The sequence below is a fragment of the Oculina patagonica genome, chromosome 8, assembly GCF_052425735.1.
Source record: "Oculina patagonica isolate OP01 chromosome 8, crgOcupat, whole genome shotgun sequence".
NCBI lineage: Eukaryota > Metazoa > Cnidaria > Anthozoa > Scleractinia > Oculinidae > Oculina > Oculina patagonica.
The window spans coordinates 14,945,291-14,962,870 of record NC_135765.1 but is presented as its reverse complement, the minus strand read 5'-3'; the positions used below and the strand labels follow the sequence as shown (position 1 = coordinate 14,962,870).

The 17,580-nt window shown below is 36.8% G+C and overlaps 1 protein-coding gene across 1 annotated transcript in view; it reads left to right on the top strand.

Moving 5' to 3' along the window:
* Positions 1 to 17,580, top strand: part of LOC144664511 (uncharacterized) — a 64,929-nt gene that overhangs the window by 44,902 nt on the left and 2,447 nt on the right. Inside the window, exons 13-25 of the mRNA XM_078525676.1 lie at positions 2,590 to 2,664; positions 3,400 to 4,936; positions 5,951 to 6,206; positions 7,553 to 7,586; positions 8,840 to 9,090; positions 9,709 to 9,970; positions 11,645 to 11,755; positions 12,377 to 12,457; positions 12,690 to 12,770; positions 13,013 to 13,093; positions 13,336 to 13,416; positions 15,063 to 15,167; positions 16,554 to 16,867. Of these exons, the coding sequence (XP_078381802.1) occupies positions 2,590 to 2,664; positions 3,400 to 4,936; positions 5,951 to 6,206; positions 7,553 to 7,586; positions 8,840 to 9,090; positions 9,709 to 9,970; positions 11,645 to 11,755; positions 12,377 to 12,457; positions 12,690 to 12,770; positions 13,013 to 13,093; positions 13,336 to 13,416; positions 15,063 to 15,167; positions 16,554 to 16,837 (3,239 nt within the window). The 3' untranslated portion in view covers positions 16,838 to 16,867. The remainder of the gene's footprint in view (positions 1 to 2,589; positions 2,665 to 3,399; positions 4,937 to 5,950; positions 6,207 to 7,552; positions 7,587 to 8,839; positions 9,091 to 9,708; positions 9,971 to 11,644; positions 11,756 to 12,376; positions 12,458 to 12,689; positions 12,771 to 13,012; positions 13,094 to 13,335; positions 13,417 to 15,062; positions 15,168 to 16,553; positions 16,868 to 17,580) is intronic.

The window sequence follows — 17,580 nt, the reverse complement described above, 5'->3', positions numbered from 1 at the left end:
GGTCACAGTCATTTTGCTGCAAATAATATTCTGCTCATGTGTAGTTGTGTCCACTTCTGTCAAAAATGGCAGCTCGTTTTTCTGAGTTGTTGGAGTGATTTGATGTGTCTACTTGACTAAAACAAGCAAACAAACAAACAAAAAAAAACAACAACGAGAATACAAAGAAGGCAATGAAATAACCTGAATAAAGAGAGAAATGATTGAAGATTAGCCGTTATCATCAATAGAGAAACTGACAAATGTGTCGAGAATGCTTTATGCAGAAGCCAGATGATCCCGCAGATAATTATGAAAAACAAGCTCTGTGGTAGAATGATAAAACAATTTTCGAACTTGTTATTTTGTCTTGTGTATAACTGTGCTCGCATCGTAGGTGGCTCCTCCTAAAATGTTCTGCAATTAATGTAGGATTTAATGGAGCTGAAACCAATTGTGGAATTACTCAAATGTTAGGCATCCTACTGATGAACGGTTACGGCAATTTGATATTTTCAGGAGCGCCATTACGTTCATGGTCCGTCCCCTTAGAATTATAACAAAATATCGTGATTTGTCAGTGTTTGGCAGGTCAACTATGTGCCTCGGCCTTTGGCTTTGGCAAATAATTGACCTGCTCGCCATTTACAGATCACGATATTTTGCTCAATCTGATTCAATCATTATTCATTATTGAGTTATTTTTTTCAAAAATAGCTCTTAGTCGGCGTGATGGGCCGTGTAGTGGGTCAGTCAGCGAAGTATGTTTGTTTGTCACACCAATCAGATTTCAGGTTCTATCAGAACCAATCAACCCATGAATTAACCCTGGATTAAAAACGTGTTTTTCGTAACGCTCGCCTGCTTACAACGCACACGCCGTCAGCAAAAGGCCCAACACAAACTTGTTATTCTTATTCGAGCGTTCGTTTTGAAGAAGCTAGCTTTCCTGGCCGTGGTAAAACAGCACACAGCAGATTTAAAGATGAATGTTGTCATTATGATGTTAATACTGTGGGTATATTTACAAAGAGTCGAAGAAATGGAAAGGAATCTTCTTTAGATTTCTAAATATTACTGGAGACTCCGTTTTATTAAATAACTGCAAACCGCAATTAATTTAATTAGTCTCTTGAGCGTCTTGCTCAATTCACAAAATCACAAATGTGCGTTTGTATTTATACCTTTAAAACATCTTGGTCAAACATTAAATGAACCGGTATAAGTATAAACTTTGCTGTTAAAAGCAACTACGATCGATAGCAAAAACAGAATAAGAGCGTGCCATTCCGTGACAATTTGATAACTCAATTAGTTCTTGTTTGTTGAATAAAATTTTTCGTTGTGAATGAACTAAAATCTTTGTTGAACAGTTCTGACAGGAAACAAATACAGTAAAAACCCGCTTATAAGAACCTAGGTTTTTTCAAGTTAGCCTAAACAGGTTCTTATATAAAGGGTATTTAGTGTAAAGTTAGGCTTACTAGGTTCTTAATTACCGTAGGTTCTTAACTTTTGTTCAACAAATAAAGTAGAATTTTTAAATGATCTGCTCTTTAATGTCCAATAACAGTATTCTTGAAGGCTTTGGTAAGCAAAATACTGTAATAAACGAAGTAATAAATGAATCAAATAAAAACCCACTCTCTTCTGGAAAGTTATTTAAAGTTCAGTACAGCTGGAGTACAGTAAAAACCCGCGTATAAGAACCTAACATTTAAGAACCTGTTAGGCTACAATTTCATCTATTTTAAGCACCCTTCACATAAGAACCATTTTAGGCTAAAATTCTAAAACAGGTTCTTATTTTCAAAAAAGAAAAAATAATCTTCTCAAAAATATAGAATTAAAAAATCTACTCAAAAATATATTTATAACACAGTCTGTACACATTATAGTTACAGCATAGTTACAGGATTTATTGGGAATTATAGTGAAGGTTACAGTATAGTTTTGATTTTAACGGAATCAGATTAAAATAGTATAGTACTTTTCGTTCAATGACTATTGAGCGTGTTAAATGGAGACATGGCTTTTTCAAAAAAATCAAAGTATCGTGTTACGTTTCTTGTTACAAAAGTGAGAAAAACAACAGTATCATGTTACAGTGTTTGGCAAAAAGCCAAAAGTATTCCGTAACAAACAAAAGTATCATGTTACAGTTGCTACAAAGCTAGCAACAAAATAACCGCTTTAAACAGAATAAGAACGTGCCATTTCGTGACATTTTGATAATTAAATTAGTTCTTGTTTTTCAATTAAATGATGAAAATTTACGTATTGAATAAAACAGTTTTGATGTATCAAAATGCACGTAAAAATTATTTTGTTTGCAAGCAAATTTTGTGCCAAAAAAAGTGACTCCGTGGGCCGCCATACACAAATAGCTTAACCCATGACATAAACCATCCCAACAGGACAATCACCCAGTTTCACCCCAAGCCACCCCATAAATTGAAAAAAATAACTCCTGCACGCTTTAGCGTGCCTATGTTTTATCAACTAATGGTTATTTTCCTTTGACATCCTAACTTAAATAAACTTCCTTACAAACTTACTTTCCGTTCACTATAATCTTTTTTGAGTAAATTGATTTTGACTCCATTTAAGGCAGCAAACCTGAATCGACAGTCCACCGAGATACTGGATCTAAAGAAACTCATCAAGAAGCATCACAAGGAAATGGTAAGTACTGTTTTACTGCTTCATAAAATAATTTTTTTAAAAAAAACCCAGTCGATTTAAGAGGGTAAATGTAAAAAAGTGAAACATAATAAAATAAAAAAGGCATTTATACTTATCAGCTTTTCAGTAAAGTGGAAGTAAATATCCTCCATTATTCACCGACACTAAGATGAATTATTATTTTGTTATATACCGAGCCAGTGAAAAGGTCTGCCTTAATATTATAGTTATATTTTAAGAGGGTGTAGTTTTTTATCCTTAAGGTGCAGGTTTGAAAATAAAAGTTCTGTTAGAAGTCAATTCTCGACTTTTCCCAAATGATCACGTATGGCCATGGTTCAATCTTGCTCTGGTTCCTAGCAACAGAGATAACCATAGCAAACAATTGTGCTATTCTTTTGTTTTGTTTTTTAAAAAGTCCAGTTTTATCAAATCTATCCATAAATTGTTTATCCATATTTTAATGTCAACGTATAATGGTTTGCCCTTTTGTGAATGAAACGAATAAACGATTGGAACTTTTTTTAGATCATTATTACTCCAGCTTTGCGCTTATGTTGTTTACAGTGTAGTGTTTCATCCAATCATTGTATTTGAGACGCCAGTGCAATTGTGAAATACAACTACTATTGATAGCCAAACGGGTTTTATATGTTATAAGTCTACTGTTATGAAACTGTTTTTAAATTGTTTCATGCTGTTACACTTATCATTTTTTTATTTTGAACAACGAAGATACTGGGCCAGCAGAAGAAGAAGAGTCCTACAAAAATTCTGATCTTCCAGCGCAGAATACTACGCTTGCAGAAGACAACAGCATTGAAGGAAATTCCAAAGTACCAGGGCAGGTTGCGGCTGCACTTGTAGAAGACAATCTTGGAAAAAGAAAGCTCATTCTACCGGATCAGATTGCTACACTTGTGGAAGAGTATTCTCAGGGTGAAGGAATTTGGCCTGTAATCTGGGATTTTGCTGGCCAAGCTGTTTATCGTGCCATTCATCCCATCTTCATGTCACCAGAGACCATCTACCTCCTAGTCATTGACCTCACCAAAAAGTTATCTGACACTGCAGACTGTCATCATGACGACAAGCAAGTACCATCTCCTGAGAGTGAGGATACAAATTTAGATCACATCTTAAGATGGCTGAGCTTGGTACATTCTTTGAAGCAATCTGCTGAGAATATTGTCTCATCTTCTGAAACACCATCGGCCGAGACACCAAAACCGCCACCTAGGTCCGTGATATTAGTGGGTACAAAAGCTGATGAGGTAAAAAAGGTGGGAGGTGACCCAATGAACAAAATGGAATCATTACAGCCAGACATTTTCAGAAATTCCCCAAAGGTATTCTTAAACCACATTGCAGTAAAACGGTTTGTTGTAGACAACACGCAAGCTGGCAAATCATCCAATCAAGAATCACGACAAATTTCTGATTTACGAGACAAGATAATCGAGTTAGCCAATGAAATGCCACATACAAAGCACATGATACCACTACAGTGGCTTTCGGTGGAGCACGAAATTGTTAGACACAATGAGCCGTATGTTCCTAAATCAAAGTTTAGACATGAAATTGCAGATAAATGTTGTACACTGAAAGGGGAGGATGACTTTGAAGAGCTTCTTCACTTCTTGCATGCTCGTGGTACAATAATCTACCATGATCATCCCGAAAATCCAGATGGTTTAGTAGTACTGGACCCACAATGGCTCATTGCAACAATGTGTGAGATAATAAATGCCAAACCAACAGGGACGTACCCAGCTGAACTTCAGGGCCATTATGACAACCTTCAAGAGAACGGAGTTCTTTCCAAAGAGTTGCTAGATGAAGCCTGTAAAAAACTGAACATTACTGACATTGAAAACAGCTTGATTTTCATTATGAAGAAGTTTGATTTAATTTTTGAGTGGAAGCGTGAAGATAACACATTGATTTATGTTGTTCCATGCATGCTGATGAAATGCAAAGAAGTTGAAGAGGACACAAATGGCGGCTCTGCACCGCTTTGTCTCAGGTTCGATGAAGGTGGATATGTTCCGAATGGTCTTTTTTCAAGACTGGTTTGCCTTTTTGGAGTATGGGCTTCAAAACAATGTACTGCTGAGCAACCGGACCTGTCTTCCAATGTCGCTTTGTTTTTTGTTGGTGAAAAGTTTAAACTATATCTCGTGTGCTTTTCAAGTGTCATAAAGCTGTACTTTTCAATCGAAGATGCTTCTGATCAGACGGAAACGGATTCATTTTGTGTGAAGATCGTAAGGTAGGTGCTGTAGTAGTGTATGCAGTAGTTTCGTAATTCCCCATCATAAGCATACTAGAGGTTGGCACTCGAATGTAAGTTAGCAGGTAAAGATGCTGTAAATTTAGCAAACGTGTTGCGTAAAGCATTTTTTGCTTGCAGGAAAAGAAAAAAAAGGGCTTTTTGTTACTTGTTAGGAAAAGTAGCTTTTTTAAGTTCACATCCTTCACAAATCTAAGTTATAAGATAAAAGCAAATAAGAAAAAAATGCAGACAAATAATAATAATAATAATAATAACAATAATAAACAAGAACAGTTCAGTACTACTGCGAATGAGATCATCGCATCATCGCAATAACGATAATTGTACACAGACAATCTCCCATTTCTTGACATGTTCACTTCAACATTTTGTATTTCTTCATATTTATCGATATGTGTGCGAAATACCTAATAATCCCTTCCCTTCAAAATATAAAAGGTTGTCGTAACATTAACTATGTGAGATCTCTTTCAGTTGAAGATATGAGTCAAGTTAAACGTTGGGTTGGCACATTAAGTACCCCCTTGCCTGTGTTTTATATTCAAACTTTCATTGATACTTACATGCTAGGGCACAATAAGGTACAAGGGATAACTTCATCGTGAGTGCAAATCTGTAAGATGAAAACATCATATAAGGGTCATGGAATTTTGTCAGAAAAATATATAAATAAGTCTCCTTAACATGGTTTGTGCTTTCAAAAAAGCTGTATAATGTTTTCAATTATTCAAAACTGAGCTTCATGCCATACGAATTCTGAAGTTTTAGCTGATTCTACGTTTTCACATATTATTTTCTCACTTAGAAGGCGTCCTTTGATGCCACGTGTACTCGCTAGCAATTAATAAGGAGGGGGGGGGGGGTCTTAGAGTTATACTTTCGTGCTGCGAGTGTGACACTACAATAATTTATTGTACTCTAGGCCAGCATCTAGGGTAGACCTAATATAGATTAAACTGATACATAACACTTTTTGTATCTTGCACATAGAGAACTGGAAGAAACCTGGAAGAAACTGAAGGCAGAGTGCCATTGGCTGAGCTCAGTACGTTTGAGTCTGTGTGCAAGATGTGATCTATGTTCAACTTCGGTTGGTGGGAGCACGCTATGTGTACGACACAGCAAGCAGGAATGCAGCCATGATGACTGTGCCCATTACCTTGATTTAAGGAAAACGCTTACTTGCAAAAAACAGAAATGTTATTTGCCTCAGAGCTTTAAGGAGAAATATAAGCCTTGGATTGAGGTTAGTGAGGCTTTCAGCTATTCTCCTTGATAAGCTTTCCTGTGGTTAAGTTGGTTACACATGAAAAACGCACTTTCCCTAGTGAAACATGCTATTTCCCTATGTAAAATGACCTTATGTAACTGCAGCTATAATTCATCAGCTTACCTTTTATTCTTTTTTAATTAGACTATTTGACACAGTTAAACCAAAATTTCAGAACTTCAATGCAGAAATCCAGAATGTCTAGACAATTTTGGACAAACTTTTATCTTTTTTCGCGAATTAAATTTGTAAACAGCAATCTTAATTTTTGAAAATAATGGGTATACAATACGTGTGCCAATCTAAAAGAATAAAAGAACTACATGCATGATAATAAAGTGTGAAGTGATACAGGAAGTTTGCCAACAACTTACAGCTTCATCACTTGGCTTTTGCTAAATATTTAAGAGAAAGTCGCGGTCCTAATCCTTACCCATGCAGTTTCCCAGAGTTTTTGGTCTTGCACGGTAAGGGACGAAAGTTCTCGATTGAGTGAAAATGCTGCCGGCGCAGAAAATGTTTACCTTAGCAACCGTTTCTGTGCCTTCAGCACGCTCCGTAGCCGGACAATGCTATGTAGTTGGTCCCAATCTCCAAAAAAGCTAAGCTTCTTTTCCCCCACCCCTGATTAGCACGTATCAAATTGATACACACAGAGGACTCTTATTTTTTATTTTGTGATTGTGCCAAAAACCTAAGTTTTTGAGTGTATTCTTGTACATCTACTAGGATTAAATAGTACGCTGTGTTATGGGTTTCGTGAAACAATATAATGTCAGTGGAGATGAAAATGCACCTGTCCTATGGCGACCTCTTTACATCGCATCACTTGACAATTTGTCATCTGACTGATTTCTGAATTGCATAGTTTGAAGGGACTGTGTCACGGATTTTACCAGATTTTTGAACTGCCAAAATTTATTTTTGTGTCGCATGAATCCTAGAAATAATAGTCCATTTTTATTACAAATTGCTATATAAGAGCACTGAAACGGTTAACTAGCATTATTGGCTGCGGATGGAAACGGATTGCAATTTGAAAACGTTAGGCAAACGTTTTCAAATTGTTTTCGCACGTCTTCAAAAAAAATCGATATTTATAGCCGTAGCTTCTATCCACAAATTAAGGTTATATCTTCCTTTAGATGTTCAAAGTATTGTTTTTTATGGGTTAAGTTGCCTTCCACTAATTTCAAAACAGTCTTAACCAAAAATCTGCGAAATCTCCATGACAGTCCCTTTAATCGAAAGCTTTTTCGACAGTGTTATGATAGAAAAAAATAAAATGTAAATTTGCTTGATTTACGACGTTAATTTTTCAGGCTCTCAAAAACATGGGAACTGAAGAACTGCCTGGTTAGTGCTTTGGTTGGATATTTCTTTGTTACTTTTTCGTATTACTTTGACATGTTTTTATGTAGCCCAAGAATAAGAGGAGGGATTAAGGGAGTTTACATTGTTACTTTCATCTTGTTTCCTATTGACTTCTGTGATATTAGTTGCAAATCCAAAACCTAGTGCCAGTGTTTGTGTTACCAGGTATATAGGCAGTGGTTTAACTGAGTTTGACCTCGACATCTGAGGGATGAGTACCTGTAATTCAGTTGTTAACTGCAATGGTGATTAATGACAATATCATCATCATCATTATCATTACATTAGACTATTAGAGTTAACATCTTTGAAATGCATTGTTTTCTCTTGATTTTATTGGAAAAAGTACTGTCGAAGTAATACTGGGAGGAAACGGTATCTCATTTAGCCAGCGTAGCTTGGCGTTCTAGTCACTCGGGGAGAGCGAGAAATCGCGCGCGCGAGCAAAGCGACGGCGAAAGGCAGAAGGAAAGAAAGAACGCCAGCCGCCAGACGCCTCTTAAACGGGAGAAATCTTTTCACGTAATTATGTAAATAATACGCGTAATTTGTGAAGACCGGAAATAAAAAGATGACGTGTTCTGTCAAACTCACTTGTGGTACAGGATGTACAAAATAAATAAACCCCGGGAAAGTTATCAGGCTCATATTCGTTTTTGCAAAATGTCTGCAAATTCGGGAGGTCCAAAGAAAAAATCATCTGCGAGTCGAAGCAGGGGAAGAAAACCAGTTAAAGTTTCTAATGATCACTGCCGAGTTTGTTTGCCTGCAATAGCATCCATGTGTAACTCACACTGCTTTGCTTCATTCGTCACTTGTCAAATGCTAATTGAGTGGCCTGAATGTTGCGTGCATGCGAATGAGTCATTTGGAATAAATTAAAGCCAACAAACCAATCACAGGACAGATAAGCAATTTTAGCCAATGGGAATTAGCGAAAGATTTCTCCCGTTTAAGAGGCGTATGGCGGCTGGCGTTCTTTCTTTCCTTCTGCCTTCCGCCGTCGCTTTGCTCGCGCGCAGGCGCTCTCCCCGAGTGACTAGAACGCCAAGCTACGCTGGCTATATCTCATTCAGCCTGGTTACATTCATTTAGTTTGGTTGTGTATGAAATATTGTTACAACTGATGAGACCTGAAAATTGCCAATGGCTACGCGTTTGTAACTAATCAGATATAACATAAATGTGTGATTTTGGAAAGGCATAGATTATAATTTGTTTTTGCTTGCTTGCAGCTAAGAACGTTATTCACGTTCTACAAAAAATGCACTGTGATGCAGCCAAGGTTCACAAGGAAACTAATCTATCAGTCGATTTGATGAAGATTACTTCAGACAAGGGATTCACGATTTCTGAAAATGGGGCATCAGGAAATTGTATGTTCTATGCATTGTCAGAGCAACTGGAGCAGGCAAAAGGAGTCAAAGTTTCACACCAAGACCTGAGAGAAACCTTAGTCCAATTCCTTAGGGAAAATCGTTACACGGTAAGAAGGGATCTGTGGTAGTTTTCTGTAAGAAAGTGTCTGTTAAAAACGGATTTTCCTCCTCCTCCGCCTCCTCCTCCTCATCCTATTGTTTTCACTTACATACAGTGGTGGATACGGATTTTTAGCTTTCAGTTAAAGATGATGACGTCAGAGGTGGAAGAAAGGCGCTTGCTCATCACGGGCAGTTTAAGGCGATTTAGTTGTCAATGTTTTAAAGTACCGAAGAAAGACAAAACTTTGAAATATAAAATATTCAGCTTGTTGGTTAAGGGTTACCATTTGGCAGCGACTGACACTTACAGCTAAATTACCGAGTTTACAAATGCGAATTGGGTAGTTTTTGAGGTTGCAGTAAAAGCTGTCTCACAAAAAAGGAGAAGATTTGATATTTGTTCGTGAGATACGATGGTTCCGATATTTGCTTTATTCGTTCTTACGTTGACAGCCTCATATAACTTTTGCAAACCATATATATCTCTATATATAAATATATCTATGTCCACCTCAATAGAGATATTTATACACGATTAACTTCTCAATTAATGTTTTTGTCTATGTTCATCTCTATTAGAATTTGTATAACACAATTAACTTCTCAAATGACTTTCTTTTTAGCCCAATGGAACAGATCAGTTCAGCTTTGTCCTTGGATATCCAACGTGGTGTGATTACTTATGGAGCATGGCAAAAGATGGCACGTGGGGTGATCACTTAATTCTCCGTGCTGCAGCAAACTACTATAAAACTCACATCCGTATTATCAGCAGTCTTGGCAATGAACTAGTCATTGATCCAGATCATCATGTTCTCAACACCAACCCTCTTGTACTGGGACACGTTCATGAGTTACACTATGTTAGTCTTGTACCCAGACAAGGTAAATGTTTAGGAATTTTTAAAATGTGTAAGTGTAAATCTTACTGTGGTAATTGTCATGGATTTGAAATGTTGGATTACCCGGTGAAACCAAATTAAACCAGTTGAAAAAATAATATGAATATTTAAAGAAATCAGTGACCCTAAAGGTAAGGTTTCATTTAAATTTACATGTATCTTGAATTAATTAGAATACAAACAAGCAACTATTTCAAAACGAAATAGATCCAGATCGCAGAATTATAAGCATAATAATATAAGTGATAAGTAGCGGAAAGTTTGAGGGGAGATGGTCTTGTGAAATTTTTCAGAAGATCATTGTGTGAGAATGAGTATTACAGAAGAATTGCAAAGCAGTGAAGTTTTTTGAATGCATGTAATTTCCTTTGCCCTTCGCTTTGCTTTCGATTTGCCCTTGAGCGGTAATTCTTCGGTGCGAGCAAATTGTAACGACGAAATCCTGTCTATGTTTGCTCTTCTGAGGGCTCTTATTGGAGTAAAATTTACAAAGTAAACATTAAAATAGAAATTATAGCTAGAATGTTACATAACAATTAAACACGGAAAGGGCTCTCTTTACATTTTTCACCAATAAATCGCTTTAATCGAAATTACAAGCATTGCAGTTGTCAGATATTTCTATTTGTAATAAATCTCAATATCTTTTCGTATTCATGGAAATCATCTTTTTGATATTTGAAGAACATGTTGTTACCAGGTTGTTTGCCTTTGCTAAAACGTGTTGCCATTGTGGTAACGAGCGTTCTTCTGATTGGACAGTAGCCTCCACTGTGTAAATAGTTCGCATCGAATCCAAAACAGTAGCGTTTCGTTTCTGAGGAAACGAAACAAAAAGTCTCAGTCATTGACATTCAGAACATCAACAACACGCGTGTTCGATAGTAGCAGCGAAACCACTTTAACAAAAATCAATGATTTTTTTAAGCCTGTATAGAATGAGTTAGTCAAGGTGGGTTGAACAGCCAATCGTAATACAGCACAAATGTTGGTTGGTGAAGACGCAGAAGTTAATTTTACCTTTCTTTGGCTTACATACGCTTTAATCAAAACCTTTTACAGTGGAACCCCGATATAACGATCCTCGATATAACGATATTCCCGATATAACGATGAATATTCTATGCCCCGACAAAAGTTACAGTAAAATGTATGGGACAGAACCCCGATATAACGATCTTCGATATAACGATATTCCCGATATAACGATGAGAATTTAGCGAACCGAGCGTAAAATCTTCCCCGATATAACGATATTATAAATACACAGTCACAATTTAAGCAAAACACTGAATTTAATACAATAACATAACAGTAAAGGGGTTATCTCTAACGTTTCTGACAACAGCTTTATACGATGATATACGAAAATGATACTGTATTTTAAGTTTCTTTATCCAGTAAAAAAGTATATGTTAGGTTTACCCCGATATAACGATATTTTCGGTTATTTTACGGACATATCGTTATATCGGGAGTTTCGATATAACGATTCCTCGATATACCGATATAATTTTACTGCTCCCTTGGCATATCATTATATCGGGGTTCCACTGTAGTCACTCATCCAGTTTTCGCTGAATAAATTCTGTTGGTTTTTTTATAAGATTTAGCCAGAACAGAACAAGATTTGACATTGCTTTCCATTTTTTGTTAGGTCCTTCTGATGAGAGTCAGTGTTTACCTGTAAAGCGAAAAAAGCCATTACCTTCAGGCTCAAGCACCAAACCTTTCAAACACATCAAAGTGATGTCTAAACACCTTGAAGGTAACATTCCATTGAAATATTTTTGTAACATCCAGGGTCCAAAAAAAACATCAGAGCATCAGCAACAAGTTTGATCACAACAGCAATTTCCTTGCTTTGCTTGACTGTACTGTTCTGGGGGCCAAGGTTGACAAATTGGTGAAATTAAGATGTTTGGATACAGTTTTTACCTAACTTGTTCAGCCTTTTTGTAATCGGAATGATGTAAGCTTTACAGGAGTTGTGGGTCTTGGTATGAAGGTTTTTTTTTTAGCAAAATCGATGTTGCTATGACAACGACTGAAAACAGAAAATCTCAAATCAGAGAAACTCAAATTTTGCACCATCTGTAAAAGCCAAAACTGACATCTTACACAGTGGTATATGGAAAACAAGATAAACAAATATAAGTAAAATTCTAAATTTTCATTTGGAATAAATCGTAAAAACATTGAACCTTGTACTTACATGTAGTATATAATAGTAATAGTAACTGGAATAAAAATACGAGGGTCAAACGCTTTTTTTGGCGGCCTTTCCGCAATTTACTCATTGCTTAGTCGGGTTTCAACCTCGATCAACCTGTATCTCATGTCATTTGTGCTTTCTTCGATCACAGCTGGTTTTTCTTTTCTATCTTAGGTAATTATGATAAGCGGAGGGGAAAATCATCATCACATTCCAACACTAGTCATCCCAAATTCAAGCGTAAGCATCTTGCAGGTAATGTTTCTTGAAAATGCGGATCCAAAGTAAAGAGCAGATACATGCTCATTTAGAGTAGCATCTATCTATCAGCTAAATCATCAAATTATGTAACCCGTGAATACATTGGATCTTTCATTGTTTGGGATTGCCTTTCCGCGATTTACTCATTGCTTAGTCGGGTTTAAACCTGAATCTCATGTCATTTGTGCTTTCTTCGATCACAGCTGGTTTTTCCTTTCTATCTTAGGTAATTTTGTTAAGCGGAGGGGAAAATCATCATCACATTCCATCACAAGACATCCCAAATTCAAGCGTAAGCATCTTGCAGGTAATGTTTCTGAAAATACGAATCCAAAGTAAAAGAGCAGATACATGCTCATTCAGAGTAGCATCTATCTATCAGCTAAATCATCAAATTATGTAACCCGTGAATACATTGGATCTTTCATTGTTTGGGATTGCCTTTCCGCGATTTACTCATGCTTAGTCAGCTTTTAAGCTTCAGATAAGCTGTATCTCATGTCATTTGTGCTTTCTTCGATCACAGCTGGTTTTTCCTTTCTATCTTAGGTAATTTTGTTAAGCGGAGGGGAAAATCATCATCACATTCCATCACAAGTCATCCCAAATTCAAGCGTAAGCATCTTGCAGGTAATGTTTCTGAAAATACGAATCCAAAGTAAAAGAGCAGATACATGCTCATTCAGAGTAGCATCTATCTATCAGCTAAATCATCAAATTATGTAACCCGTGAATACATTGGATCTTTCATTGTTTGGGATTGCCTTTCCGCGATTTACTCATGCTTAGTCAGCTTTTAAGCTTTAGATAAGCTGTATCTCATGTCATTTGTGCTTTCTTCGATCAGAGCTGGTTTTTCTTTTCTATCTTAGGTAATTCTGTTAAACGGAGGGGAAAATCATCATCACATTCCAACACAAGTCATCCCAAATTCAAGCGTAAGCACCTCGCAGGTACTGTTTCTGAAAATGCGAATCCAAAGTAAAGATCAGATACATGTTCATTTAGAGTAGTATCTATCTACCAGCTAAATCATCAAATTATGCAACTTGTGAATAAATGGGATCTTTCATTGTTTGGGATTGTAGACCGTGTTGTTGTTGTACCTTGCAGCCTTCCCTGTGGAGGTTTTGTTATCACCCACAAGCTGTCAAAAGGAAAAAATATGTTGAAAATTTGAAGAAAGACAACATACTTAGTGTTCGATCTAAGTGCAACCTTCTCTGCCCTGTGTTTGGTTGTGACAAACACTGCTTATAAACAAAATCAAGGCTCGTTGGCACTTGTCATTTTGCACAATGAAAGCAACATGCTGCCAAATGAGTTAGGGTTACAATGCTGAGAACTCGGCAGAGAATCATATTAAGTCAGTTTGCCATTTCGTTTCGATTCTTTTGGAACAAGGTGCAACTGTTTTCAATGGGCATTGTTTGGTTCTGATAGCTTTTTGTTTAGAGAATAAATACACACAAGAAAATTTTATATATCGTCTCCACCAAAAAAGCTATTTAGTGGTTTCCTTCAAACGCATGCGGAGTGATCTACTTCGCATTCTTGATAGTATTGGAATCATTGACTACTTGCTGTGCCAAGACGTACTTGATGGCACAAAAAGACCTTAAATTGAATGTTTGAATAACTTTATGTAAGTGCCAAGCTGTTGAACTTTCGTAAAAACTAGTTTTGGGGCAGTTTTTCAATAGTCCAAGATTTTAAGTGTCGAGGGAACCCATTGAATCTGTTGGCAAACTTAGACCCGTCCACACTATAAATCTGGATAAATTTGTTAACGCATCTTTTTTTCCTCCAGATAGGGCAACCATCCATACTAATCCGGATAAACTGTCCACCGAAAACTGAATTTTTCGAAAACGTTCCTTAACGTGGATTAATTTGAAAGTGCCGACTTTGCCTCTTAGTGTGCACAGAAAAAAATTCGAAAACGGACCTTTCCGAAAACGCTCTTCAAAGTGGGTATTTGAAAACGCATTTTATCTGTATCTGACCAAAATAGATGCATTTTCATATTTATCCGGACTAGTGTAGACGGAAAATAATTTTATACGGCGTTTTCAAATTTCTCCGGATACATGTAAGTGTGGACGGGGCCTTAATATTAATGCAGGATTTTAAATCCTTACACTAGTGACTTGGGATAACACTGCGTGTTGAACTAAAGCATTGCGTGTGGGACTAAGTCACGGGGATTTCGCAGATTTTTGGTCTAAACTGTGTTGAAATAAGTCGTAGGCAACTTTACCCAACTTTACCCTTTGAACATTTAACTGAAGATATAACCTTTATTTGGGGATATAAATCAAACTTTGGCTATCAATATCTTTTTTTGAAGGCGCCCGGAAACAACTTAAAAACGTTGGCTAACGTTTTCAAGTTGCAATCCATTTCCATCCGAGCCATCCGCAGCCAAACATGCTTTTAAACAGTTTCAGTGCTCTAAAATAGCAATTGCTGATAAAAATGTACCATTATTTTTAAGTTTCCTACGACACAAATATAAGTTTTGGCTGTTTAACCACACAATCAGATTAGCCAGCTTCTAATGAAAGCACTGCTTAATAATTCTTCTTATCCTTTTCAGCTTCTTCTGCTGAAGATCAGCCTTCACCTGTAAAACGAAAGAGAAAGGTACCTTCAAACGGCAAAACTGCTAAAGAAATCAGTATGACGTCAGAGCACACCGAAGGTAATATTTCAGTTTGATTGCAAATCCGTTATTCGCCCAAGAAACGTCACGTGATGCTAGGATACAGTCAAAACCGGTTAACGAGTGTGTCACCCACCAAGTAGTAATAAAATTATTCCTAAAATTTCGATTTTCATTCTTTGTTTCAAATTTTTGCTTTTATCATGAAACTTTCAATATCCTTACAATTTCCCGAAGCATGTGACACTTTGCTGATAACTGGTGAAAAGCGTGATTTCTGTTTGGTTAAATATTACCTGTTTTTAGAAGTATTGCTTAAGGTCGCGCAGGACCCTTGAGATCATTATGTATGTTTTTATTTAAAGAGTAGGCACGAACTGCGACGACTGAAGCCGACAACAAACGAAATATTCATGACAATGTTTTTCTTAAAGTTCTTTGTACAAGTAATTACACGGTATTGTTCTCAGCTTTGCGTATCGTGCGCTGAAACAAAGCGAATTATCATAATTAGATTCACTGCTGCGAATATAGCACACGTCGGTTGTAAACATTGACTCGGAAGGTCTTCGGAAGCAGAAAATCCTGCAATTTTGTGTCCAAGTTTTCTTCGCCGATATAGAATTTCAGGAGTTGATTCGCGAGGAACATGAACTTGGCGCACCCTATTGTGTTATGACAAGAGCGAATTTTGAAATTTCGTTCTCAAAATGAAGATAGCACGTTTTAGCACTTCTAGCCGTTTTTGAAATTGAAAATTTCGTTCTTGTCATAACACAAAAGAGGTTATGATTCATCACTAGGTTATATAATCATTTAACTCGGTGCGCTGTAGTAGCTGAAAACTTGGACACAAAATCGCATTGACTGCAGTTAAACTTTTAAGAACCTGTAACATTACAGTAAACGGTCATCTCTCAGTAAAAGGACAATCATGATGTAATTCCATCATCCCTTAATATTCTTGAAAAATTTTAGAGAAATCGATGTTCAAAATGTAGCGAATTAAAGCTTTACAAGATAGCACTCCGTCAAGAAATTTGGCTAATGAATTTATTAATGAGCAAGGGTCCTGCGCGACCTTAACTGTACTTATAACAAAACTCTCGAACACGTGGGTGTCCAATTACAGGCATCTAATTTGAAGTTATTCATTCCATTGTCAATTACGTGCATCGAAGTAGGATCTTTCTTGCTGTGTTTGTAGTGTTTTGTAAAACTGATTAAATAAATTGCTGACATTTTCACTAAAAAATAATTTGACTTCTGTTATCGATAAGATTAATTGTCAAAATTACCTGCACGATTACTCTCTGAATTTTACACCACTCGATCCAATTAACAATACTAATAACAAAAGCTCAAAAGTTATAAATCTTGTTAACTCAGTAATTAAGAGCATGCTGTTCTTTTTCTGTTTTTAAGTTGTGGTTAAAGAAGGTGTACCTGACGATGAAGTCTTAGAAGGATTGGCGCAGGAAATTCCTGATAAGTGGGAGAAGCTTGGGCGTCGGCTGAAAATTGGGAAGGGAAATCTTACTGCAATTCATAAAGAGAATGAGGAATGCTGTGAAAAGGCATATAAAATGTTGTTAAAATGGAAAGAAGCTAATGGCAGAGAAGCAACCTTCCGTGTGTTAAATAACGCCTTGCGTCACCATTTGGTCGATTGTAGAGGCTTAGCAGAAACATTTTGTTCTGGTCAGTGACCATGACTAACAAAGTTCATCTCTCACAAGGTACATGTATTCGTGTTCAGTTTCTTGTTAATGAAAGTAATGTGACCTATGTGAAAAATCAACAAAACGAAATAGAAAACAGAAAAAAGTTTGCAACTTATTGGTACAACTGTAACTACACTTCTAATTACGTGTTTTCTGTTTCGTAAAGTGTGCTTTTATCTCAAAGCTTCAAAAATTGGCAGGTTAATATTCATGTTGGAGGAACCAGGGGCAGTTGGTCCGGGCGAAGTGAAGTTAACTGAGCAACTCAATCAGCACGACGAAAGTTAACAAAAATAGTGCAACTGCTACAGGGACATTGCTCTTATCGGACTAGTTACAAAACTATTTGACAACCTGGTGTCTGTTTGAGCACAAAATTTGTGGCGGTGAGCTGCATATGATCGTCTCGCTTTCATGCCTCCAACATTCAATTGTTAATACTAAAAAATTACTCCTAAACCACACATTTCAGTGGGTTTGTAAACATAAACCTGCTTGATACCTTACAATAGGCCTTTTGCAACTAGTGGCCACATGGTACAAAATCCGAAGCAATGCACTGGAGCATCCAAACCAAAGGAATTTCAAGCTTGTCTGGTTGAAGTTGCTTCGTTTTAGAGGCCGTTCTGACATTCAGCATGGCGGATTTTGTTCCATGTGACCGTTTGTAGTTGCAAAAGGCCCATTCACCACCCAAGCACAATGAGGACAATCGGTGAAAAAACGTC